Source organism: Falco biarmicus, chromosome 8 (genome assembly GCF_023638135.1).
Source record: "Falco biarmicus isolate bFalBia1 chromosome 8, bFalBia1.pri, whole genome shotgun sequence".
NCBI classification, from domain to species: domain Eukaryota; kingdom Metazoa; phylum Chordata; class Aves; order Falconiformes; family Falconidae; genus Falco; species Falco biarmicus.
Window position 1 is genome coordinate 16603821 of NC_079295.1, and position 21479 is coordinate 16625299.

Consider the following 21479-nt stretch of genomic DNA (forward strand, 5'->3'; position numbering starts at 1 on the left):
CAGTGGCAATTACAGCTGGATCATACTTTGTGGTGCTAAACCAGGCAGAAAAGTGATCCCTGGGAACTGATTCAAACAATAATAGCAACATCACACAAGTAGGTATTCAGAAGCATTTTAAAAGGAGAGACCCACAGCCCTGAATATCCTCAGAAATAAGATTCAGTGGGTTTGCAAGGTTTAGAAACACTGGGGCAAGGGAACTGGGAGGGGCAGCTGCAAATTGGACAACTCCTCTTACATTTATAGACATACTGGCCAGGCAAGGAGAAACTGGTATATTACCATGAAAAGCATTAGGTTATTTTGAAAATATACAAAGACAATGAATTTTCAGTTTGGCTGTTTTAACAATATCACCTACCTTCACTCCATGTCCAATATCATCTAGAATTGTATAATCAATAGGTTTCCTGATGTAGCGAACTGGTCGCTCCAAGTTAGCTGGTGCAATGATTTTGTGAGTTCTTGAGGTGTTTTTGTTTGTAGTCAAGATACCAATTTCTCTTCTAGCAACTTTCTCTTTGTGAATGTCCACCGTCTACAAAAGACGCAGTGTATTTACTAACAGTGGTATGCATTTGAATACAGAGTCAGTATAAAAAAATAACTGAATCAGTTCCAATGTTTCGAAGATCTCTGTATACTGTGCTAAACACATCACTACATAGATTACATCATCTTTGTTTAATTTGCTGTTGAACTCTCCACCTCTAAACCCACATTAATAGCTACGGGTTCTTTGCATTTTCTGTTACTCTCATTCTTTCCAGTTCAGCAAAATTCCTTCTCCTTTCCGGTCTTAGTTCCCATTAATTTACTGATACTGTTTTATAAGATGCCTTCAATTATCCCTTTTAATTTTACAATTGCTCTCTAAGCCCACCTCTGAAACAGGGTCCAATTAGATGGAAGTGTAAAGATACCTTTCCAATGTTAACTTTAATGACCAGAAAAATAAACCATAGGCAGGTTTTATTATACTATAAAACAGTTTGCTAAACTAAGACTGGTAGTCATATGACAGAACAAAAAAATTCACTCACAGACAAATCAACAAGGTATTTCAGTCATTACAAAACACTCCTCACAAAGCAATCATTAGATTTTAGAAGGTGCCCAGTACTAATTTAACCACAATGAAGCCAGTGGTTAAGCCCAGTGCTTTCACTTAGAACACCTAAGGCCAACACTGAAAACCTCTCCCTCCACATATTACACTGAGTACCACAGGATCATCTCTAGTGTAAGACAAAGTCCTGATGAAAATTCATTGCCTAAAGACATGTATTTGAATCTTGCTTGGTTACAAGACTAGGAGAAACCAAGAAGTCTATCTATCCATCTATCCCTTCCAGGAAAATAAATCACGGTGCACGGACTTACTTGCATCATTTAAAACAAAAATAATGCCTTGCTCACAAAACAGTTTTCCTTATAAGAAATTTGCCAGAGTTGGAACAAATTTTAGCTACAGGCTAAAAAAACTGTAAGAAAACAGCCAGAAGCACCACTACTAGGATTTCTAAACAAAAACGGCACCAGAAAAGACTTTTCACACTCAGGAGACAGGCTGTGTAGTAACGAAGGAACAGGTACAAATGAGAACTCATTTTCATAACACTTTTTTTTAATTATTATTTTTCTATGGGCAAGGACCACGGCAGTGGGGCAGTTTACACCCTTTTACCCTTTTGTTTGCGCTACTGATAGCAAAACAAGTAAAATGGACCCTGTATTACCTTCTGCAATCATCACAACCTTTAAAATTACAAAAATTTTAAAACAGAAAAGCAAAAAACCAAACACTTCCAAGAAGTTGTTTCTTCACATTCTTTCCAGAGAATTGCCACAAATACCAGGAGCACTACATGAAAGCTTAAATTACTATCTATCAAGATTACCTAGTATTTTCCAACAACATATTTTCAAGATCTTGCAACTTTGTTAAATTCAGCTCTGAACACAACTCGGTCATGTACATTCCTGCCACCTCTAGTACCATGTGCCTAGACCTCTAAGGTTTCTACTAAAGTTGCACAGCTATTTCTTAAAACAAAGCTACAGAAAAATAGATTGTTCAAGGTCAAAACATACTGGCAACCCTCTCTTTGGAAAGCTTGAGTTCGTTAAACAGTGATTTTAAATTTAATAGGGGTAGTTAAACTATCTGGGACACATCCTCCATCACCCTCACAAAAACCCACCCAGATCTGGACAATATATAAACTCTGCAGAAATTCCTACAAGCTTAATAGAAACACATGTATTTCTACAACTGCTTAACATATAAACCACCCTCCAATCAATTTCGTCAAAGTCCTTTCTGAAGATCCCTGTGATGATCAGGTCTAGATACCATCCCCCATTACAATAGTCTAGATCAGATCTTCACAGCTCTTAGCATATTATAGATTGTACAAGCACCCGTGCAAACAGAGCACATGAACATGTTCCAGGCCAGAGTACCAAAAATGCACCATTTGCATCAGGGTAAGATTCAATATTTTATCTTTCATCACAGGTTTTTATCCCTCCTATGTGCCAGACCTTTGGTTTTGCAGCATAGTGGAAGGAGAAGTTCTGGAACAGGCAGCAGTGATACCAGAAATTGTCCTACAGAATCCTCACCTCATCTGTGGAGGACTTAAAAAGCACATGCTTTTTGATAAGCTAATTGTATGTGATTGCAACAACTTGGAGGACAGTCTCATGTTTAAAACCACTGAAGAATTCAATCTCTATGATTATCTCAGACTATCTGTGATCTAGACAAGTCACTAGAGAACTGCAGAAACATTACACTGAGTCTTGTATGTTCTTTGTCTCACAGGCTTCTGATACCATTTATTAAACAACCTCAGCTGCAACAGCAGCTGCACCTCAAATGCTATATACGATGTTTCAAGGGTACTGAAACATCAACATCTTACAGGCCTGAATATCGTCAAAAGGAGTTTATGCCTTGGACACCACACTCTCAAAGCCTTAATTTTGATCTACAAATCAGAAAGAAGGTGACAGTGCAGTGTCGGCAAGCTGATTTCTTCCTTTCTCTCCATTTCATGTGCTTGAGCTCTGCAACATTAAAGATCTATTTAGTATTCTCTAATGCAATTATCTATCAATACAATGTGAATATAGGTATTTAATGCACGTGTTACTGTAGTGATGGTATCTTGGCACTGAGAAAACTTGTTTTCGTGAATGAAAAGTGGCTTTTTAATTATTCATAGGAGTTGTGAGTATAACCAGTTTCCTTAAAGACTGTGGTGATCAGTGAGGCATGACTAAAGTAACAAACAATGAAATGCTTATTAAGACTGAATTAAAACCTGAAGCTTGTCTTATGGGAATTCTCTTGCATGATGGTTCAGAACACCTCTTTTACCTTGAATAGCTATGGAAAGACTAAGAGTACAAAAAAGGCACCTAATTCTGGTACATACTCCTGAAATTGTATTGAAAAGCACTTTGCTGGCAGTTTTTTAAAAAAATTCATTTTCTTACTTCATAGACTACTGGAGTCGTAAGTTCTTAAGACACTTATAAAAATGCAGAAAGGAACACTGAGGTATTTGATTAGTAGAGAAAGCAACAAAGATTAACCTGCTACTGAAGAAAATGAAAACATTTATCCTCAACATGCAGGTAATTATTGTTTCCAGTACTAGCATAAATCCCTTGAGACAGGAGATGCCACCAGAATGTTTATTCAGCACTTTAGAAACTTCTGTTACAAAGTTTCGGGGGTTAGAGCAGGACTAACAGAACACCTGGCTTGGAAAGTCTGTCAAAAAAACCAGATGGGATACACTGAGTCCTTCTGTAACTTAAAACACTGTTTTCTAACAAGAAATTTCAACTTCGAAATCCAAACAGCATTGTTGTGCTTCTCCCCCACCCCCAGCTCCGTTACCTATTACCTTCGGCAAAAGCTTTTAAATGATGGTTTGTTAGTCAGGCTCATTACTCTCATCTTTTCATATGCTTTCCAAAATACCTGTAGTAAGCCAAGGGGTAGCTTAATGGGGGAAAAAAAAAGTATACCCCACTGCATTTTTTTCTATTATGAATTTTATGGCCAGTATGAAACATCAAGTTTCCATACTGAATTCAATTAAAATAGCCTCAAGATCTGTAAAGATTAAAACAGAAAAAAACAAAATCAAATAATTTCTGGGATTCCAGAGTTAACACTATTTACCAATTCACTTAAAAGTCACTAAACTAAGAGTTTTGAGAAATATTCTCATCTATCCGTAAGTGAATTTTCCTGCAGCATTAAGTTAGCACTTGTGCTGGCTTTGGTTGGGGTAGAGTTAATTTTCTTCATAGTAGCTGGTATGGGGCTATGTTTTGGATTTCAGCTCAAAACAGCATTGATAACACAGGGATGTTTTTGTTACTGCTGAGCAGTGCTTACACAGAGCCAAAGCCTTTTCTGTTTCTCATGCCATCCCAGCAGCAAGTAGGCTGGGGGTGCACAGGAACTTGAGAGGGGGGACAGCCAGGAAAGCTGACCCAAGCTGACCAAAGGGATACTCCATACCATATGATGTCATGCTCAGCCATCTAAAGCCAGTGGGAGATTGGCAGGAAGGGCACCACTTCTTTTCAAACCATGCTAAATTAAATTGATAAATTTATTGTCAGTCTGTTAGTCTGTGCTTTTAAAATTCAGTTTAAAAAAATCTTAGAAGAAAACATTGCTTAAAAATAGTGTTGTTGGCCCTTTATTTTTTATAATTGAATTTGATAGAATTTAAACAAATTAATTGCAAATTACCTTGGAAATTGGATTATTGCTTTAAAATGAGTAACTGTCTAATTTTGATGTTAGAAATGTGACATTAATTGCCTCAACCAGAATTGTATGTAATTTATACACAAAGAGGTCATAACAATACAAAAATGCTGAAAAGCTACTTTCTCCATGAACAGGTAATATATACTGTAGAAAATTAGGCACACATTACCATTTCTGAAAGAGTTTGGCTATTCTTGTAATTTACACGAATAAGACAACTGACAATTAGGCACACATTACCATTTCTGAAAGAGTTTGGCTATTCTTGTAATTTACAAGAATAAGACAACTGACAATTGGGCACACATTACCATTTCTGAAAGAGTTTGGCTATTCTTGTAATTTACAAGAATAAGACAACTGACAACTGTTACAAGCCTTTACGGACATGAACGGAAGGTCCAAGTGAACTTCCCTGCAGAGACCAACCAGCTCACACATGTTGCTACAGTTCAGCTGAGCAACACGTACTGACCACAGGTAAATTCAAATCTGAGGTCTAGTCAATCCCTGTTCTCATGGCCAGTATCAGGGGAGTCAGGCTCTGTAAGAAGACAACACAGCAGATTTCTCCATCATGCAGTGCCACTGGAGGTAACTCATCACTACCATCTTTGTGATAACACGCTTCTTTACATCATTAGCATCCTAGTTTTAAAGTTGACCTTGCTAACAGAAATATTCTATAACTAAACCTGAAAAAATATTTTTCATCATCCAAATATTAAAACCTGAAAATCTGCCAGATTAATTTAAAGAATTTGGTCGTTAGCAACATTTCACAGTGTCTGCTAACTCGAAAACTGCAACACAATTTTTTTAACAAGTATAAATATTTATACAGATTATCTGTACTTAGGTTTTAAATTTTCAGCCAAATATGAAACACTGCATATCATCTAGTTCTGGACAAGGTTCAAGAAGACAAGTAAGAATAGATTCATCAGCTTTCAGACCAAATCAAAATAATCCTAAATTTTAAAACATTAGAACTTAATCACTTCCGTAAAAATAGTTTCAATAGTAACAATTTCCTTATTCAGGACCTATATATGATCTGAAAAACCACAAATTATTATCAGCTTCCTTTTCAGCTCTTTCATTAAGTTGGCATTTAGAAGGAAAAATAAAAAGTGATAGAAATCAGCATTATATCAATGAACAGAGAACTAGAATATTTATTTTCTAAAGTTAATCACATCTCTTCCAGTCTGTGCTACACTTGAACAAAACAAGCACTTTTGAAAAAAGTTTTCTTACTGAGAGATAAATCATTTTGGTCCCTTTTTGGAGAATATATGAAATACCAAATCAGAATTAAAAGCAATCCAGATATTGCAATTTGCATTAGTGTTTTCTAAACTTAAATCTCCGTACCTACTGACCAAAGCATTAAGGCTATGATGCACTGCGAGCAGATGGTAATTACCAACCTGCTCTCTATTCTGTGTTACTGGCATCATTTCAAGTCTGACTGACTGAAACTGTAATTTGGTAATAAGGTATTATATCATGAGGCATTTTAAGTGGTACTAGAAACAGTCCACTAAACTTTACACCCAAGATAAAAAAAGACCAAGGAAGTCTTCTGCAAGTTAGACTCGTTCCAGGAGAACTATAATCAAATTTCCTGAAAATAAATAATTTATTACACAAAAAATGTAACAAAATAAATCCTTTTTTTTTAAAAAGAAAAATAACCGTCTACAACATTGGTATCATGGGATGAAACAATTTCTGAACATATCCAATTCAACTTTATTAAGTTCCTTGGATCAACACACTTCATGTATGTAATATCCAGAATTCAAATACTGTCTGCTCCTCTGGTAACATTTCTTCCATAAAGATTTGGGGAGCATCCTACATATAGATGATGCAGACTCAAAATAAAACAAAAAACAAACTCAGTTTTCACTTTTACAGCAATATTTAAAAAAAAACCACACAAACTTTTTTTGGTTGTTCAAGTGCAGCCTTTGAATTTTGGCAGATACACCTTCATTAGCTATTGGGCACTGGTAATTTAGTGCTCCATTTTAAATAACTAGCCATTCTGCATAAATGCTAAAGACAATTTTACCTAGCACCTCAATCTGCATAAATCTCAGCCTCTCAGAAGGAAAAAATTTAAAATGCTACTGCCCTTCCACAAAAGCTAATTTACAGAAACAGTCTGACAAAATGAACTTTCTACATCTATAAAATGCAAAATCCAGTGAACTCTGAATATTTTTATTCATATTACAGTCTTTTCTGTCAGGCTTTCAAATAGTTGAAATACTTGTCAGCTGTCACTAGCCTGTCAAAAAGCGCAGACACAAGCACACACACATACACAGAGGTATATACACACATACACAGCATATATATATAGCACATATATGTACACACACACAGAGTAATTTGCAACATTTTCTGGGGAAAAAAAGTAATTAAGTTCTCCGTGGATTAACAAGAGGCATGTAGAAGAAGAAATCAAACTTCTCAACTTATTTTTGAGGATGCAGTTGCACGAGGTAACTGAGGCAATCTAACAGCATACTACTACCAGAAGAGAAAATCCTCCCCACATCTTCCTTTGCACCTGCTCTGGAATTCATCTGACCTCCCAGTGAGCTGAGTCAGCTCATTAAGTTAGCATATAAATTATTCAATTCTTTCACTGGTTCAAACCTCTATTAGAGTTTAGCAATCCTTCCAGCACCAGCAAATCAACAGATCAGTTCAATCTGCTAATTTCCCACCTTACACAGCTCCTACTTTCAAATGTCTTTCTAAATACCACAATAGTCTTCATTTTAATTTATTATGTTATTGCATGGAGATCAAGAAATCCTAGCAGCAAAAATGTATTGGTCAAATAAGACACAAAATATTCAGTAAGGATGTCAACCAACCCTCCAGTAACAGAAAACCAGAAAGTGCTGTACCATTGCTCTAAACTTCTCTTTTAATCCATCACTGGCACGTAAACCTCTACTAAATCTATTATCCATCCTCAGCCCACTCTGGCAGCCAAAATTCTCACATCAGTAGAGATGGGACAGGGATTCCTGATAATAGTAGCTTAGTCTATTGCTGCTCAGAAAAACAGCAATGGCAGGAGTTCTGCAGCCATACACAAACTCGAAGCATTAATTTTGCCTTCTGTTCATGTAATTTCAAAGTTTTATTAAAAAAAGCCAGGAGTAAACTACTTTTGCCATCTCTGCTTTTATCGTTAGATGCCAGTATTATAGCAACAGGAAAAGTAAAAAGATGACAAGTATTGTTTTCCACCATCTATTCCATATTTCTTTCCCTTAATTTTAAGAGCCTCTAGCCAATAAATACCAAGTAAAGTCAGTCACCAAATAGGATTTGGAAAGCTTAATTTGTCCCTTAACATAAGATTCTGATTTTTCCATTAGTGATTTTTCTGTGCTTTTCACTTACGCAGAATGGCCCCCTATCCACAGAACAAACTGGCAAAGAATGCAATTAATCTCTTAGCCTATGTAAAATGTTCACACTAACACAGATATCCAATCACATAACAAGAGCCATTCTCAGAATTACTATAAGAAGAAACGTATCCTTCTGTTTTAAATGTGACTATTCTCATTCACAAAATGTCAGGTAAGAGTTTTACTTGCTATGAATACATTTCAAAAACAAAGACGGGGGGGGGGGGGGGGGGGGGGGGGAGAGAATCCAGAAAAACATCTCACTTGTGAAATATGGTTGATTGAAGATTCCATGCGTCGAAGTTGGGATGCTTGGATATCCAGCATTTGGAGAACATTGTTGGCCAAAGTGTTGATCAGATAGGCTACACTTGCTAACGACTGGGTTGTGTAGGCTTTGGTTTCTTCCAGGGCTCGCTGCTTATCTGCTGACTAAAAGCAGAAATAAAAGGGTTATTTAGTAAAGTCTCTCACACAAAGATTCTCAGAATGTACTCCTTTTGCCTGTCTTTAAAGATCAAGGAATTCTACATGTCAAACTAATTCTACAGTTTTTCCACCTTTCCATTCATTCTGCAAAAGATACTAACTTTGTATTTTAAGAGTTTCTATACTTTATGAAAGGAATTAAGCTGATATACAACATACTCATCTTTTCCTGAAATACTTAAAGTGAAACTTTTTATACTGTATTTTAGAAATAACCATTAAAAGCACTCTGAGGTACTTTTTCTTTTCTTCTTCTAAACTTCATACTTCAAATAGATCTCGTAACAGCCTGCAAGGGTCTGCCAAGTACCATACTCCTCATCCCTCCCAATTATTTAGACCTCATTGCCACAAATGGTAGTTCACAGTGAATGAACTATAATTACTCTGTTAAAATGGCAGCTGAATAAAACGTGAAGGGAATAATTGTTAAAAAGAACAAGTCCGAGTTTTCTATTCAAACATGTTTTGTGCTTTTTGACATTGTCAATATTTTCTTCTATGAAGAATCAGAATGCTCCATTTTTCTAGTAGTAGAGCACTCGAAAATATTTAGGCTATCAAGACAGAAGACATCCATTAGAAGTTTAAAAACATACATACATTTCAAACAACATTAAAAATAATAACCTAAGAGTCTAGCTGTCAAGGTCCTGTGTTTCTCCTCCAATAACAGTTAATTTTAGAAAGATCTAATTCAGTACAAAGAACGCAGATTAAAGCACTGGTAAAACAAACAATTAAGATGCTAGGAAACTTTTCAGTTTCCGAGACTTTGGAATACACCGAATTTCACTTCTAGGTGATCTTTAGCCACCTCACAGGCTGATGATGCTGTTTCTAAAACAGTTGACAAATGTTCTCTGTTCCCAACTGCCATTATAAATCTGTATTTCATAATTCCCTTTCCTTTATATATTATTCACATAGGTTGGGTATAAAGGTTCAAGAAATGTGCTTTTATTACAAGGGGGGGAATAGAAAGACATTCAACATCTTTCAGCACAAACCAAATCTACCATCCATTTTATTGTATGTACTTTGGGAAACACCAAAAGAAAGAACATCTCTATTTCAGGAAAATAATTGTTACAGCCCAAGGTACTTCCTGAGACCTTGTAGTAAGGCTCTTAAAAGAAGGTTGCTAGCTTTCAAAAAAAGACCACCAGCCAACAAACAAACAAACAAACCCAAAAACAACCACCACACATGTAAACACAGACACAAGACTTCAATTAAAAGCTCCATGAAAGATATTAAATACTTTTTCTTTCCTGGAAACCTCCCTGGTGTCCACAAACAATGGTGACTTGGTTGGCCTGTCAGCATTCCTTCTTGCAGGCCATACTGCTACCACTTCCTAGCCTGCTTCTACAAAGGAGGACGGTAGCAGCTGCTGTTCAGCCATACCAGAGCCGTATGCACGGTGGTGCAAGAGGGAGGAATGCTGCAGAAGGTAAGCATTCTTGCCTGGCTGTTTCTTTCCCAAGCAGCAGACAAAACCAGACCCAGCACCAGAAGGAACTGAACATTTTAGGAGACAGCTTCTTAGGGCATGGTATTGATAATGCTCCCCAACAAAGCACACCTGTAAAGGCTGTCTTACATCCAGCTATAAAGAAGTTAAGATAAATGCTATCCCCAGACCCCATTTAAGAACTCCTGACTTTTAGCCAGCAGGCTTTTATATAAAAGAGCTCTAAACTCAGCTTAAGGACTCCCAAATGAAGGAATACAGAGCTCTTTGCCTCTACTCTCACACTGTTTGTAAATCCACTCTTTCTTTCCATCTCCCTACTCATAACCTCTGCTCAGTCTGCAGATCTCACTACAGCAGGCACACATACTACTGGGCACTTTAACAGCTATTCAAGCAGCTTCTGAATGGCAAAAATAAAAATGACCAGAAGCTTGTCAGTTTTGCTCTGCAGCTGCTGATAGTCTATTTATAGAAATTGCTGATTTACATGAGCACACTGTACATCCAGAATAGCAGAGCAGAAGCCAGCAAACACAGTATTTTTTCATTAAAAGCCAAAGTGTTTAAGAACAAAAGGAAAACAATCTATCACCTTGGAAATTATGAGCCTCTGCTATGGTTTTACTGCTTAAAGAAGCACAAATATGAATACGTGTTCAGAGCTAGTCCTCCCACTGATGTCACCCAATAGCTAAACTCAAGTCATCCCCATTCACACCAGTTCAAATCAGCAAGGAACTGGTTTCTCAATGTTCAAACACATTACAAATTTCATAAAACAGCAATCCTATATAAACACATTTTGAACTGTTATTGGCACAAAAAAAATATAATTTGTATTTGGCTGATAACCTGAACAACTGTAATTTGCTCTGCATGCCTTTATAGGGAGCCCAAAGTTCTCTGAAGCAAACTTCACTCACGCTTGGCACAGCAAAATTGAAGTTTGAACTTTCTCCCTGTATATGGAAAGATGCAGAATGTGTTGAATTTTCAAATTAAAATTACTATTTGAATGTACTATTGTCAAGCCACTTCACAACAGCAATAAAAAAAAATAATTAATGACAGCATTTTAAAACAGTCAAGTTTACCCTAAAAACCTTCAAGAGGTGAAAACCTGAGTCTAACACAATAACTAGGAAAAACAGCCTGGAATACTTACATCAAATCTAAAGTTCCCCTGAGGAGATATAGTAATAAACATCAGTTAAAATTTAACTTGAAATGGTAAGTTGTGTTTAGCATAAAATCTAACTTTTAATTTGGAAAGCAGATTTCCAGAGATGGTATCTTATATGCTCCTATGTAACAAGCTCCCAAAGAATACTCCCGACGGACACCTAATTATATTGCTTAGAACTGCTGCCATGCTCAAACCTAGCAATGGATTTAAACAACTAAACAGTACACTGATAATGAATCCGAGTATGTAAACTAAAGGGATTTCTGCAAGTAAAATAATGATTCCAAGTTATCAGTAAGCCAAATTCAAACATAACCCTTACCAGACTAAGATCTGATACTCTGATATTTGGAACACCAAAATACCAGCCAATGTGCTTCATACTTGACTGTAAGGCAAGCAAAAAGTTTTTCAATATCCACACCTACCAAAATTCTTTAGTGATAGATAAAAACACTAATTTGGTCCTAATCAAACTCATAGCCTCTCTACAGCAGTTTCAGTAACCTCTGGAAAACCGTTTTACGCAGAACACTGAAAACACAAGAAACATTCTGCTATGTTCATTATAACAAAATGAAGACTTGTTACTGTGAATACTTAAGAACATTAACCAGAATCCCTGAAGCCATCCAGTTCTCAGACACACTGCAGTCAGCATGATCAAGAACTGGTAGCAAGTTTTCAGTGCCCTGACCTAAATTAAATGCCATGAAACAGACCACTGAATATCTCTCCAACGTCTTAAAATATCTTGAATCTAGCACTCACATCAAAATTATGCATGCCTATGAAAAAAAAAAGGACATCGTAACATCTAGACACACACCACTCTTAGGGAAGCAATGCTTCCAACTGTTAGATCAGCTTGATCTATACTTTTTTAAAATGGATACTAATTTAAGAAATAAAAGCAATTTTTTACAAGTCACTCTTCTGCAACACTGTCAACATAGGCAGCTTCTCACTCCTAGTCCTAACACATCCATCCCATTGTGAAAGGACTGTATTTGTAGGCCTGCATGGTGGATTGAGTACCTAAGCTAGTTTACAAATAACCTAAGAAACAAGTGGTTATTTTAAAGTCCTGTCAATTCCATCATCTTCCCTGACATGCAAGCTTGCAAACACTTGCCCTAGCAAAACTTAATAGACACCACAGAGGAAGAGCAAATCATGTTTACTGAACTATGGTTTGAACACCTAATCATGATATTACGGAGACTCAGGTTCTAGTTTCATCAGCAGTACCTGTGGAAGTAGAGGTTCCCAACACAAACTGCATATTCCCTTTGCTGTAGTGAATTAGACCAGGAAGCAAGTCCAAAATGAAAATTATCTGATCCATAAACCACATTATGAGTTTTCCCTCATGTAAGCCACTGCATAGCCAGAGGAACACAATGAAGCACACAATCAAGAATAAAGAGGGAAGAACCATCCAAAGTTGCTCAACTTACTACAGAAAAGGAACAAGTGCTGGAAAGTAGGGATCACTGCAGTTTTGCCAGCCTTCCAGTATATATATATATAGAGAGAGACAGTGCACATTGGTTTGTTTTGGGTTTTTTGTTTCCACAAGACCTGTGGAGAGTGTCTCATTTGTTTCCCTTAATATTTTTCCATTAACTGTATTAAGAATGCTGCTACATCTCCACCTCTTAAACTTCCAGCTTCAACTTTTCAAAGTTAAGAAGATAATTAAGCATCACAGCTGGATCATCTTCACAGACTTAAAAATAAAAAATGTTTGGATCATTGATGTCTTCTGTGCCCACGTTATCCAATTTACATGCAGCAGCTTAGCATCTATTGTGTTTATCATTTTTCTCCACACAATGCACACATCAGGTGGTCCACACTGAGTCACAAAGCAGCATCCTTTTCCCCTGCTCTCAACAGTAATTATGAGCACCATTTTAACTCGCCACAGAGAGCTCATCTGATGCTCCTACCAGCTACATATGGGGTGAGGGTGATGTCAGCTGCTAGTGGGAGAGGTTACCTCTGCAGCAGCAGGAAGCGGTACCCCATGCACCTAGACACAGCAGCAACCATTGCTCTGCACAGCTCTCCCCTAAAGAATGTTTTCCATTTGTAGGAAGCACCCACTACTAAAACAGTTGTTTTGCCTCCTCCAGAAAACAAAACAATAGACTAGATGGAAATATTTCACAGGATGGATCCAGTCTGAGAGCTACATCACAGACTACAGTGACTACTCTATACAAAGCTGGCGCTTTTAGATAACAGAAGATCAAAGTCATTCAAGTCAGCTACAAATGCCCAGAGTTTACATCCAGTCAGAAAAGGCATGTATTACATACATAGTGCGACAGTATGTGCTTGCCTTCAGACACTAGAAAATTAGTAACAGTTTGCGCTTCCACATGATGGTCCAAACAAAGATGGACACTAAGTCTAACACAGCTCAGGAACTATGATGAAAATATTTATCTTTTTTTTATATTAGACTGTATAACCCAAATTGCTAGCATTAGAAAGGATCTGGAATTCAACCTGCACTAAGTGCAAAGATGACTACTTTTCGTGTCAGAATGCAGAGCCTAGGCATCACTTTTTCTAGCCACGCTGAAAGTTCCATTTACATAGCACAATTACATTACCAGATTTGAAACAGAAATGGCCTGGACTGCTAATATATCCTTTTACTTTAGGAATTAAACCTCTCAATGTTTTTTTCTCCTCCCTAAAAAAATACCAACTTTTGTACTTATACAAGCAATAAAAAAAACAAATTACAAAGAAGAAAAAATTATACTGAATGGAGAGTGTGGTGCAGATGAGAGAATAAAACATGCAGTAAGGTATGCAAAATGCCAAAATTATGATATGGAGCACAAAAAGGAGGGCTACAAAAGAACAGAAAATTTAATGCATTCTCCCACCCCAAAGTGAGATCAGCCAGAACATACTGGTGAAGTCTGTTATGCCACTGTTAGGAACAATTCTGTACTAAAAGACAGCTATTAACGCAGAAAGAAATTCTACAATGAAACAAATGGAGGCAACATGGGCGCTATAGTAAGATCTACAGAACATCAACCCAACTAGACAACAGAAGAAATGCTACCAAATTAGAAGAAAAGGAAAGACTTCAAAGAGAGCAACATGTGAAAAAAGAAAAACATAGCTCTTACGAATTGGAAATAGTTAATTAAGAGAGATCTGAAACTGGTGCATGAGAGGAAGTGCTAAAAGCTGCTAGCAGTTTAGTTGGTTATTGCAGTTAGGTTTCTCTACTGCTGTAGTTCTAAAAATAAATATTTTTAAATCATTTTCCCCAACTTTTAAGCTTGTTTGTCAGATGGGCTAACAGAACTTCTCCAACAAATTCTGTTAGATGACCCAAAAAGTCTGGACCTATAAGCTGATAAAGAAACTGTGTTTCTAATTGCAGATTAACACAAATTGTTGCCTTTAATATCAATATGACAAAAAAAAAAATCTTTCAAGATTAATACTTAGCATTGAATTGAGAGGGGGAAAAAAAAGAGCACTTTTCATTCCTATTATTACTCACAACTAGCCTAAACCTAAAAATCTCTTAGAAAAAAATGAATGGAAAAATCTCAATTCATACCCAAATCAATTCTTCAGCATACAATGCATTTACCCAGTAATATTTAGGAATCAGAGTGGAAGCTGAGGTTAAACAGTTTGACACTGGACTAACTACACTGAAAAGTGCATCGAGAATGTAATAATCACTTCTGTAACATACACAGCATCTCTTGCTATTGTTCAAAACAGTACTGTTCAGTGAAACAAAACTCATATTTAATATATGTGACAGAAAAAAGTAACCGTGAAATTTTAAGAATGAAAGAGAAGATTAGTTTCATTTAACCAATATAACAGTTGTTTCTTTTGGTAACTGTTAACACAAACCCAAGCAAGCATTTGTCTTAAGACCAGCAAGCAGAACACCTTAGGTTTCTGATGCGGTTGCACCAGCTTCAAAAAGCCTCAAGAACAAAAGCCACATGCCACAGAGTTCAACAAGTTTGTGTTATTCAGTACGAAATGTGCCCAACTGTGATACTGACAAAGCACACTTCAGTTTTCCTGTGAAAAATACAAGATTGAGCTTTTACATCATCCTTTCCATTTTAATTGTTGCCGAATTCCTTGAAGTTACTGAAAGCCTCATACATAATTAAATATTTTACACACATTTATTCAACTGCACAGATGGTATTTGCTTAGCCCATCCAAATGCTTTCTAAGGTCCTTTTTTAAGCTAGAAAAAAATGATTGAGAAGAAAACTGAGCACCATTAATCCAATAATTATGCCCAAATCATGCCAAGAAGTTACATAACTGTCAGTGAAAAATACAAATTTCTGTTTTAACAAACTACCTCATTAAATACTTACTTGCTAAAGAATATCCCTTACTCCTCCTTCATTACCAGAACTGTTCATTCCCAGCATGAAAAACAGGTACTATATAATTCTTAAGTAGTTAGTCAATAACATGCAGGTGAAACAAACATGAAAAAGGAGAAGGAATCACTGAGGTATTAGAACAGAAGGAAATGAGATCTCCCAGAGGTCCTAAAAAAATAAATACCATACAACTACCAGAAAACCTCAATATTTCCCTTTCAGATGTGCAGGAGGATCCCTGTAATCTATTAGTACATTGAACACAGGGAGAAGCCCAGTCTATCTGTTCTTCAGTATAACCAGAGCTCCAAAGTACTTGGAGTTGCAGGTAGATATTTTTTTTCTGTTCACTGCCGACTGTAATACTACAATCTCTAAACTATTCATCCCTACATGTAAACATTTTTCTCTACATAATTGCTTGTTTGTGTAATTATTGCTGTTATTATTTTAGGAAGAGGGAGGGCTAACTTGACTGCTTTGTGATCCTATTCAAACATATACGCATTTATTTAAAAATTAAGAAGAGCTGGTAGTCATCTTGCCCATTTACATGCATCCTACACCTTGAACATTATGAATTAATCAAATGTTAAGAAACATAAGCAAACAACATTTCAGATATGAATGGGTAACAATTTCTCACACACACATGGAAGTTCTCTGACAACTTTCTATTATTCTGCACTCAAATGAATACACAAGTAACAAGATAACACTGAGACCGCTCAACAGGGGAAGCAACAAGATGAATGGGACTGGTAATTTAGCACACAACTTAATAAGAATGATAGCACTAGACTTTGGAGATGGAATGTTTTTACTTCACAAAATTTTTTAACACGACCTTACCTGGACAGCTAACTATAAAGTAACCTGCTTGACAACTCTTTGTCCCACCTATGAAGAACAGAGCGTGTCAGTATCCCAGTGACATGACTCCTTTTTGTTAGCGAACTGCTCTCAGAAGTGCCAATACACAACGAAAGAACCAGCACGGCAACGAAACTTGAGTCGTAGGTGAACCATCGCACAGAGGTTACAGTCAGGCACCTAAACCAACCCACCTTATCAACATCTGACAAACTGAGAAGTACATTTCTTTGCAATTGCATCCAAAGTCTCTACTCAACACCTAACTGAAAGTGTTTCATTTGCTGTTCACACAAAGTGCTTTTAAAATTTAAACATCTTAAGTATGAAGTTACTGAAGTAACCTCTTCTGAATACAACTCAAAAGAAATGGCATTAGGACTACTGTCATAGTACTGTGAATTCTGTATATTCTAAATTGAATCAAACACATCACCTTTTGAGATGAGATCACACAGTAGTCTAAGCACAGCAATCACCAAAACTGTATAAGGAGCTCTGGCATTTAGGCCAAACATAATCAATACAGAAGATACTAGTTTTAGAATTAAGAATGCATTAAAACTATCATTAGATTCCATAATTCAAACAACATTCAAAGAACAATCTATATATATATTCAAAAAGCCATTTCCAAATGCAAGGCTAATTGCATTCATCATATTCTACTGATATGAATATAAATACAAATGCTATTTCCATTTTTATAATTGAATTATGATGATAATTTAGCTTAATGTATCTGTATACTATTAACAATCATTCTAGCTGAGGACTATACTCTTACTATTCATACTTTCATAGTCTTTGACATCAGGTTGTTCAGTTTTTCAGATTACCAAAAAACTAATGACACACTGTCACTAGAATTTCTCGACCATAAGCGTGACTTCCTAATTTTTAAACCAGCTGAAACTCAGTATCAATAATCCCATACAGTCAGTATCAGGTCATTTGCATCAAGTTGAAGTCTTTTGTTTTCGTTGCAGTTGATTCTCTTGATATTTTCATTTTTGTGCTGAGCCTCAAAATGTAGGTTTGCATAAAAGCTAGCAAAGCTACCCTTCAAGGAAGTATACATGAAGCCTAACCTCCTAAATGGAAAAGCAACTTTTTAAAATACATACTGCGTTCAAGACTGCCAGTAAAGACAAAACTCAACTCACTGGTTTGTTATCTATGACAAGAATATCAGTCTACTGCACCCAAAAGAAAAAGATAACAACTGATAGCTGTGGACAAGCACAGCTTCTCCGACATCTAATAACTTCCACCCCTGTTTTCACACTGCCAGCATCATTGCAACAGATTTCTCATCTGTTTCCCTTAGCCATCACCTGGATCAAACTTTGTATTTATTTCCATACACTCACAAGCCGACCAGTTTTCACATGCAAATGCCCTGCTCTCACCAGAACTGGCTTATTCTTTGAAAGTAGAGCCAAAGTCACGTTTATGCAAAAAAACCCAGGGCATGCTGCATTCATATAAACCTACCAGACAAGGTTAAAATAAAGTTTGTTCAACACATAAATAATAGTTTAAAATGACAGATCACAAGATACTGGTCAGCATGATAGCATCTAAATGTGTTTACATCTAAAACACAGTTAACGTGGTAGAGTTATTCATCACTGCTTTACAGCATCAGCTGTAGCTCTTGCTTGAGAAGCAAGCAGCAGTGAGAAAAACCTATTCCCCATGTGCATTTAAGACTCGCTGCTCACTCCGTTAATCAATGCAGGCTTCACCTTACTCTGTTAGCTCTTCTGCAATAACACAGCTGAGAAGTGGATCATTTTCCAGTTCATATAACAACGTAATTATTATTAGAGTTCCAAATACAAGGCCACTTTGGGCTTTAATACCAGTACAAAATCAACATATTTGTGGCCATTAAGAGACTAAGCCAACACAAATGCACTGAATGAAGAACCTCAGAAACAGCAAAGATCTGCAGGCTTAATGCTACTATCTCATGTATCTGCTGTTCCAAATTCTTCACTCACCAAGGATGCTTCAGTGTCCAGAAGTTTTCACAGAGAGTACAAGTAAAACCCATTGATTAATTCAGTTCAACTCAAATTTGGTTTCACAGCTACTTGATAAAAATAGAACAAGACACTGTAGCATTTGCAAAAGTTACTTTTCAGATGCAAAGTGGCCTTCAAAGTTAGAACAAACTACAATCATATAGTAATTATAGTCTCCTGCACAAAAAAAGTTCTTTGCACTAATTGTTTTCTCCTTAGTAATACCAGATGAACAGATTGTGTATCTCTATCTCTCTCGAAATCTGATGAAATCTACCATTTGTAAGAAAGATCTACTTCAGCTTCCCAAAACATTATCTAGTCACAAGGGGTTATGTAACATTTGTTATTTCCCAACTTTGCCAGTTCCGCCATTCCACTATAAACTCTCAATTCAATTCATTACATAGCAATGACTGAGGCCAAATAATTTAGAATCACAGAGTTATCTGTGGCAGACAAAGTAGGTTCTCCTTCCATGTGCCCACTGCCAGACATTACAATCTCACAGCAAGAAAAGCTAAGTAGGACGTGTAGCCACTTCACCCACCACGACAGTTTACAGCCTAGTATACTGATGTGATCAGTCTGATGGCAGGGCAGCTTGTAATTGCCAGAGTGTAGCTGCAGCATATGAAGGGAAGGTATACGCCCTGTTCAGCCAATAGCTCCCAAAGGAGTCAGGCAAACGTGGAGATGACACCCACATCGGTTATCACAGCTACATCAAGCTGTCATTGAGCTGTACTGCAGAGTCCCATTTCACTAGGCACTGTAAAAAGCAGTCGGGTAGCCCAAGGAACACAAGCTGCTGGAAAGCATTTGCTGTCTGTCTACAATAAATACAATCCCATTATGCTCAGAACTCTTCCCACATTGCCAAGCCAACTAACATAATCTTGCAATCGCCATTCATTGTCTCTACTTCCTCACATTAGCATGGCCTAAAATGTTATCATTCTAGAAGTTATTATATTTTAAAATAGCTACTTTTGATAACTATGACTAAAAAAAGCTTTAAGAGAATTAAAGACATAGCTACCACGTTAACAGGAGCACACTATTTCAAAGACAGTAGATAGAGGAGAGGGCTTAAACTAACTGGCGGCAGGTATTTGCATAATCACTCTTTCATTTCTAGGAAATAACTACACTTGGATTACACAAATCCCTTCACAGTGATCAGTTAACTCTAAATTTGAAATTATTGTTCCTTGGCACTTTTTAAAGCTGCTGCCAATTCAGACATACTGAAAGAAACAAACAATCTTCAGATACATGCCCACAATCTGAGAAGAAAAAAAGTAATCTTTTATTTCATATTAAAAAATTAGAGATCAAAATAAGAAACCTTCACACAACAGTTGCAACACACAACACTCCTCCAGGAGGCAAAAGAACTATTGGCAGCATACTTGAATGCCAAAACCTAGAGATTTATGCTCAAATTAGTAGAGCCTGGGACAACTGCAGCAGCAGCTGATCAGCTCTAAAGCACAGACCTAAAACACCAAGAAGCTTCCCTGCATTTCTTCAAGAAAGGTTCCCCAGTCTCTCCCACCTTCTCTTTTTTGCTTTTAAACAAATAGGACAGCCTTGCTTGCCTATTGTAGAACCACCTAAAGGTCAATGTCTCCAGCTCCTCCAAAGCTACATCATCCCACATGGCAGAATTCTATCACCAAAATGCACATTTGCACCCTGTTACATGACCAAACACAAATATGTTCATCTGACTCTGAAAAATCACAACAAGCCACACAGCATACAGGTCTTTTTCTTTGCCCTCGTTGGAACAGCTTGCCAGAAAGAGCAGAAGCAAGCAGATGACAGGTCAACTTGTTCTTGACCTCCATTTTCAGCCTGCTGAACGTTGACCTCTGCTATACTACCCATAACTGAACAAAGGATGAAGACTAACTAAAACTAACATGATCAACTAAAAGAAGTGAAAGAAAGTAAAGTTCACTCTGAAAACTGCTAAGCAGAACCAAATGCCTTCTTATTCAGTAGATTCATTCCCTATGTGCCCCAAGAGCTGTATCTGCTCACTTTTCTGGCAAAGAAGGTTTTTACAACCTTTTGCTCCTGTTACCATAGCACTGGACAAAACACAATATTGGCAGAGGGAGAATGGGATTCTAGCCTCTTATGCAGACATCGTTAGCCAAACTCTAGATCTCTGTTTTGCACTCCCCACGTAACTAGTGAACGTTTTTGAAATATAAAAGTCATGCCCTTAAATGGGGAGTCCCAGCATAATTCCCAAGGTTAGACTGCTAGAAGTAAAGGTTTTTCAGAAGTTTATCAATTTTGTTCATGTTTTTGACAGAGTTGTCAGCACATAAAAACCCAGAAGGTTTCAGGAGGCTTTCCATTTTAACTAGACTCAAACTTTACTATGCTGTTACAATTTAAGAATCTCAGAAAATAAGGGAAAAAACCCTTTTCTGAAGGCACTGTAAAGTAGTTATTCTCTTTTCCCGTTTAACCAGCTGTTTTGGTCCATTTACTTCAAAATTAAAAGTGAACCTTCTGTCAATTGCTATGTAGCTCAAGAACAGCAAGCAAAGTCACTATATTCAACCTGCAGCATGTAACTAAACACCACAGCATCAAGTTTTCTGTAATTATTTCCAGTGAGATCTGTATTTTACACACACATTTTCCTAAGCATGACCTACTTTCACACTAATTGCAGTGCTCCTTGCCCAGAAAGGGACTGTTCCATCCAAGCAGTAACACAA

The 21479-nt window shown here is 36.9% G+C and overlaps 1 protein-coding gene across 18 annotated transcripts in view; it reads right to left on the minus strand.

Annotated features, from left to right (window-relative positions):
- The window catches only part of ABI2 (abl interactor 2), a 71785-nt gene that overhangs the window by 34134 nt on the left and 16172 nt on the right, over positions 1-21479 (minus strand). For 13 of the 18 annotated variants that reach the window (XM_056350492.1, XM_056350488.1, XM_056350493.1 and 10 more), the window contains exons 2-3: positions 8524-8691; positions 365-541 (exon numbers count right to left, since the gene is read on the minus strand). In XM_056350492.1, the coding sequence (XP_056206467.1) occupies positions 365-541; positions 8524-8691 (345 nt within the window). The remainder of the gene's footprint in view (positions 1-364; positions 542-8523; positions 8692-21479) is intronic. The other 5 variants (XM_056350505.1, XM_056350496.1, XM_056350504.1 and 2 more) reach the window with 1 other exon arrangement.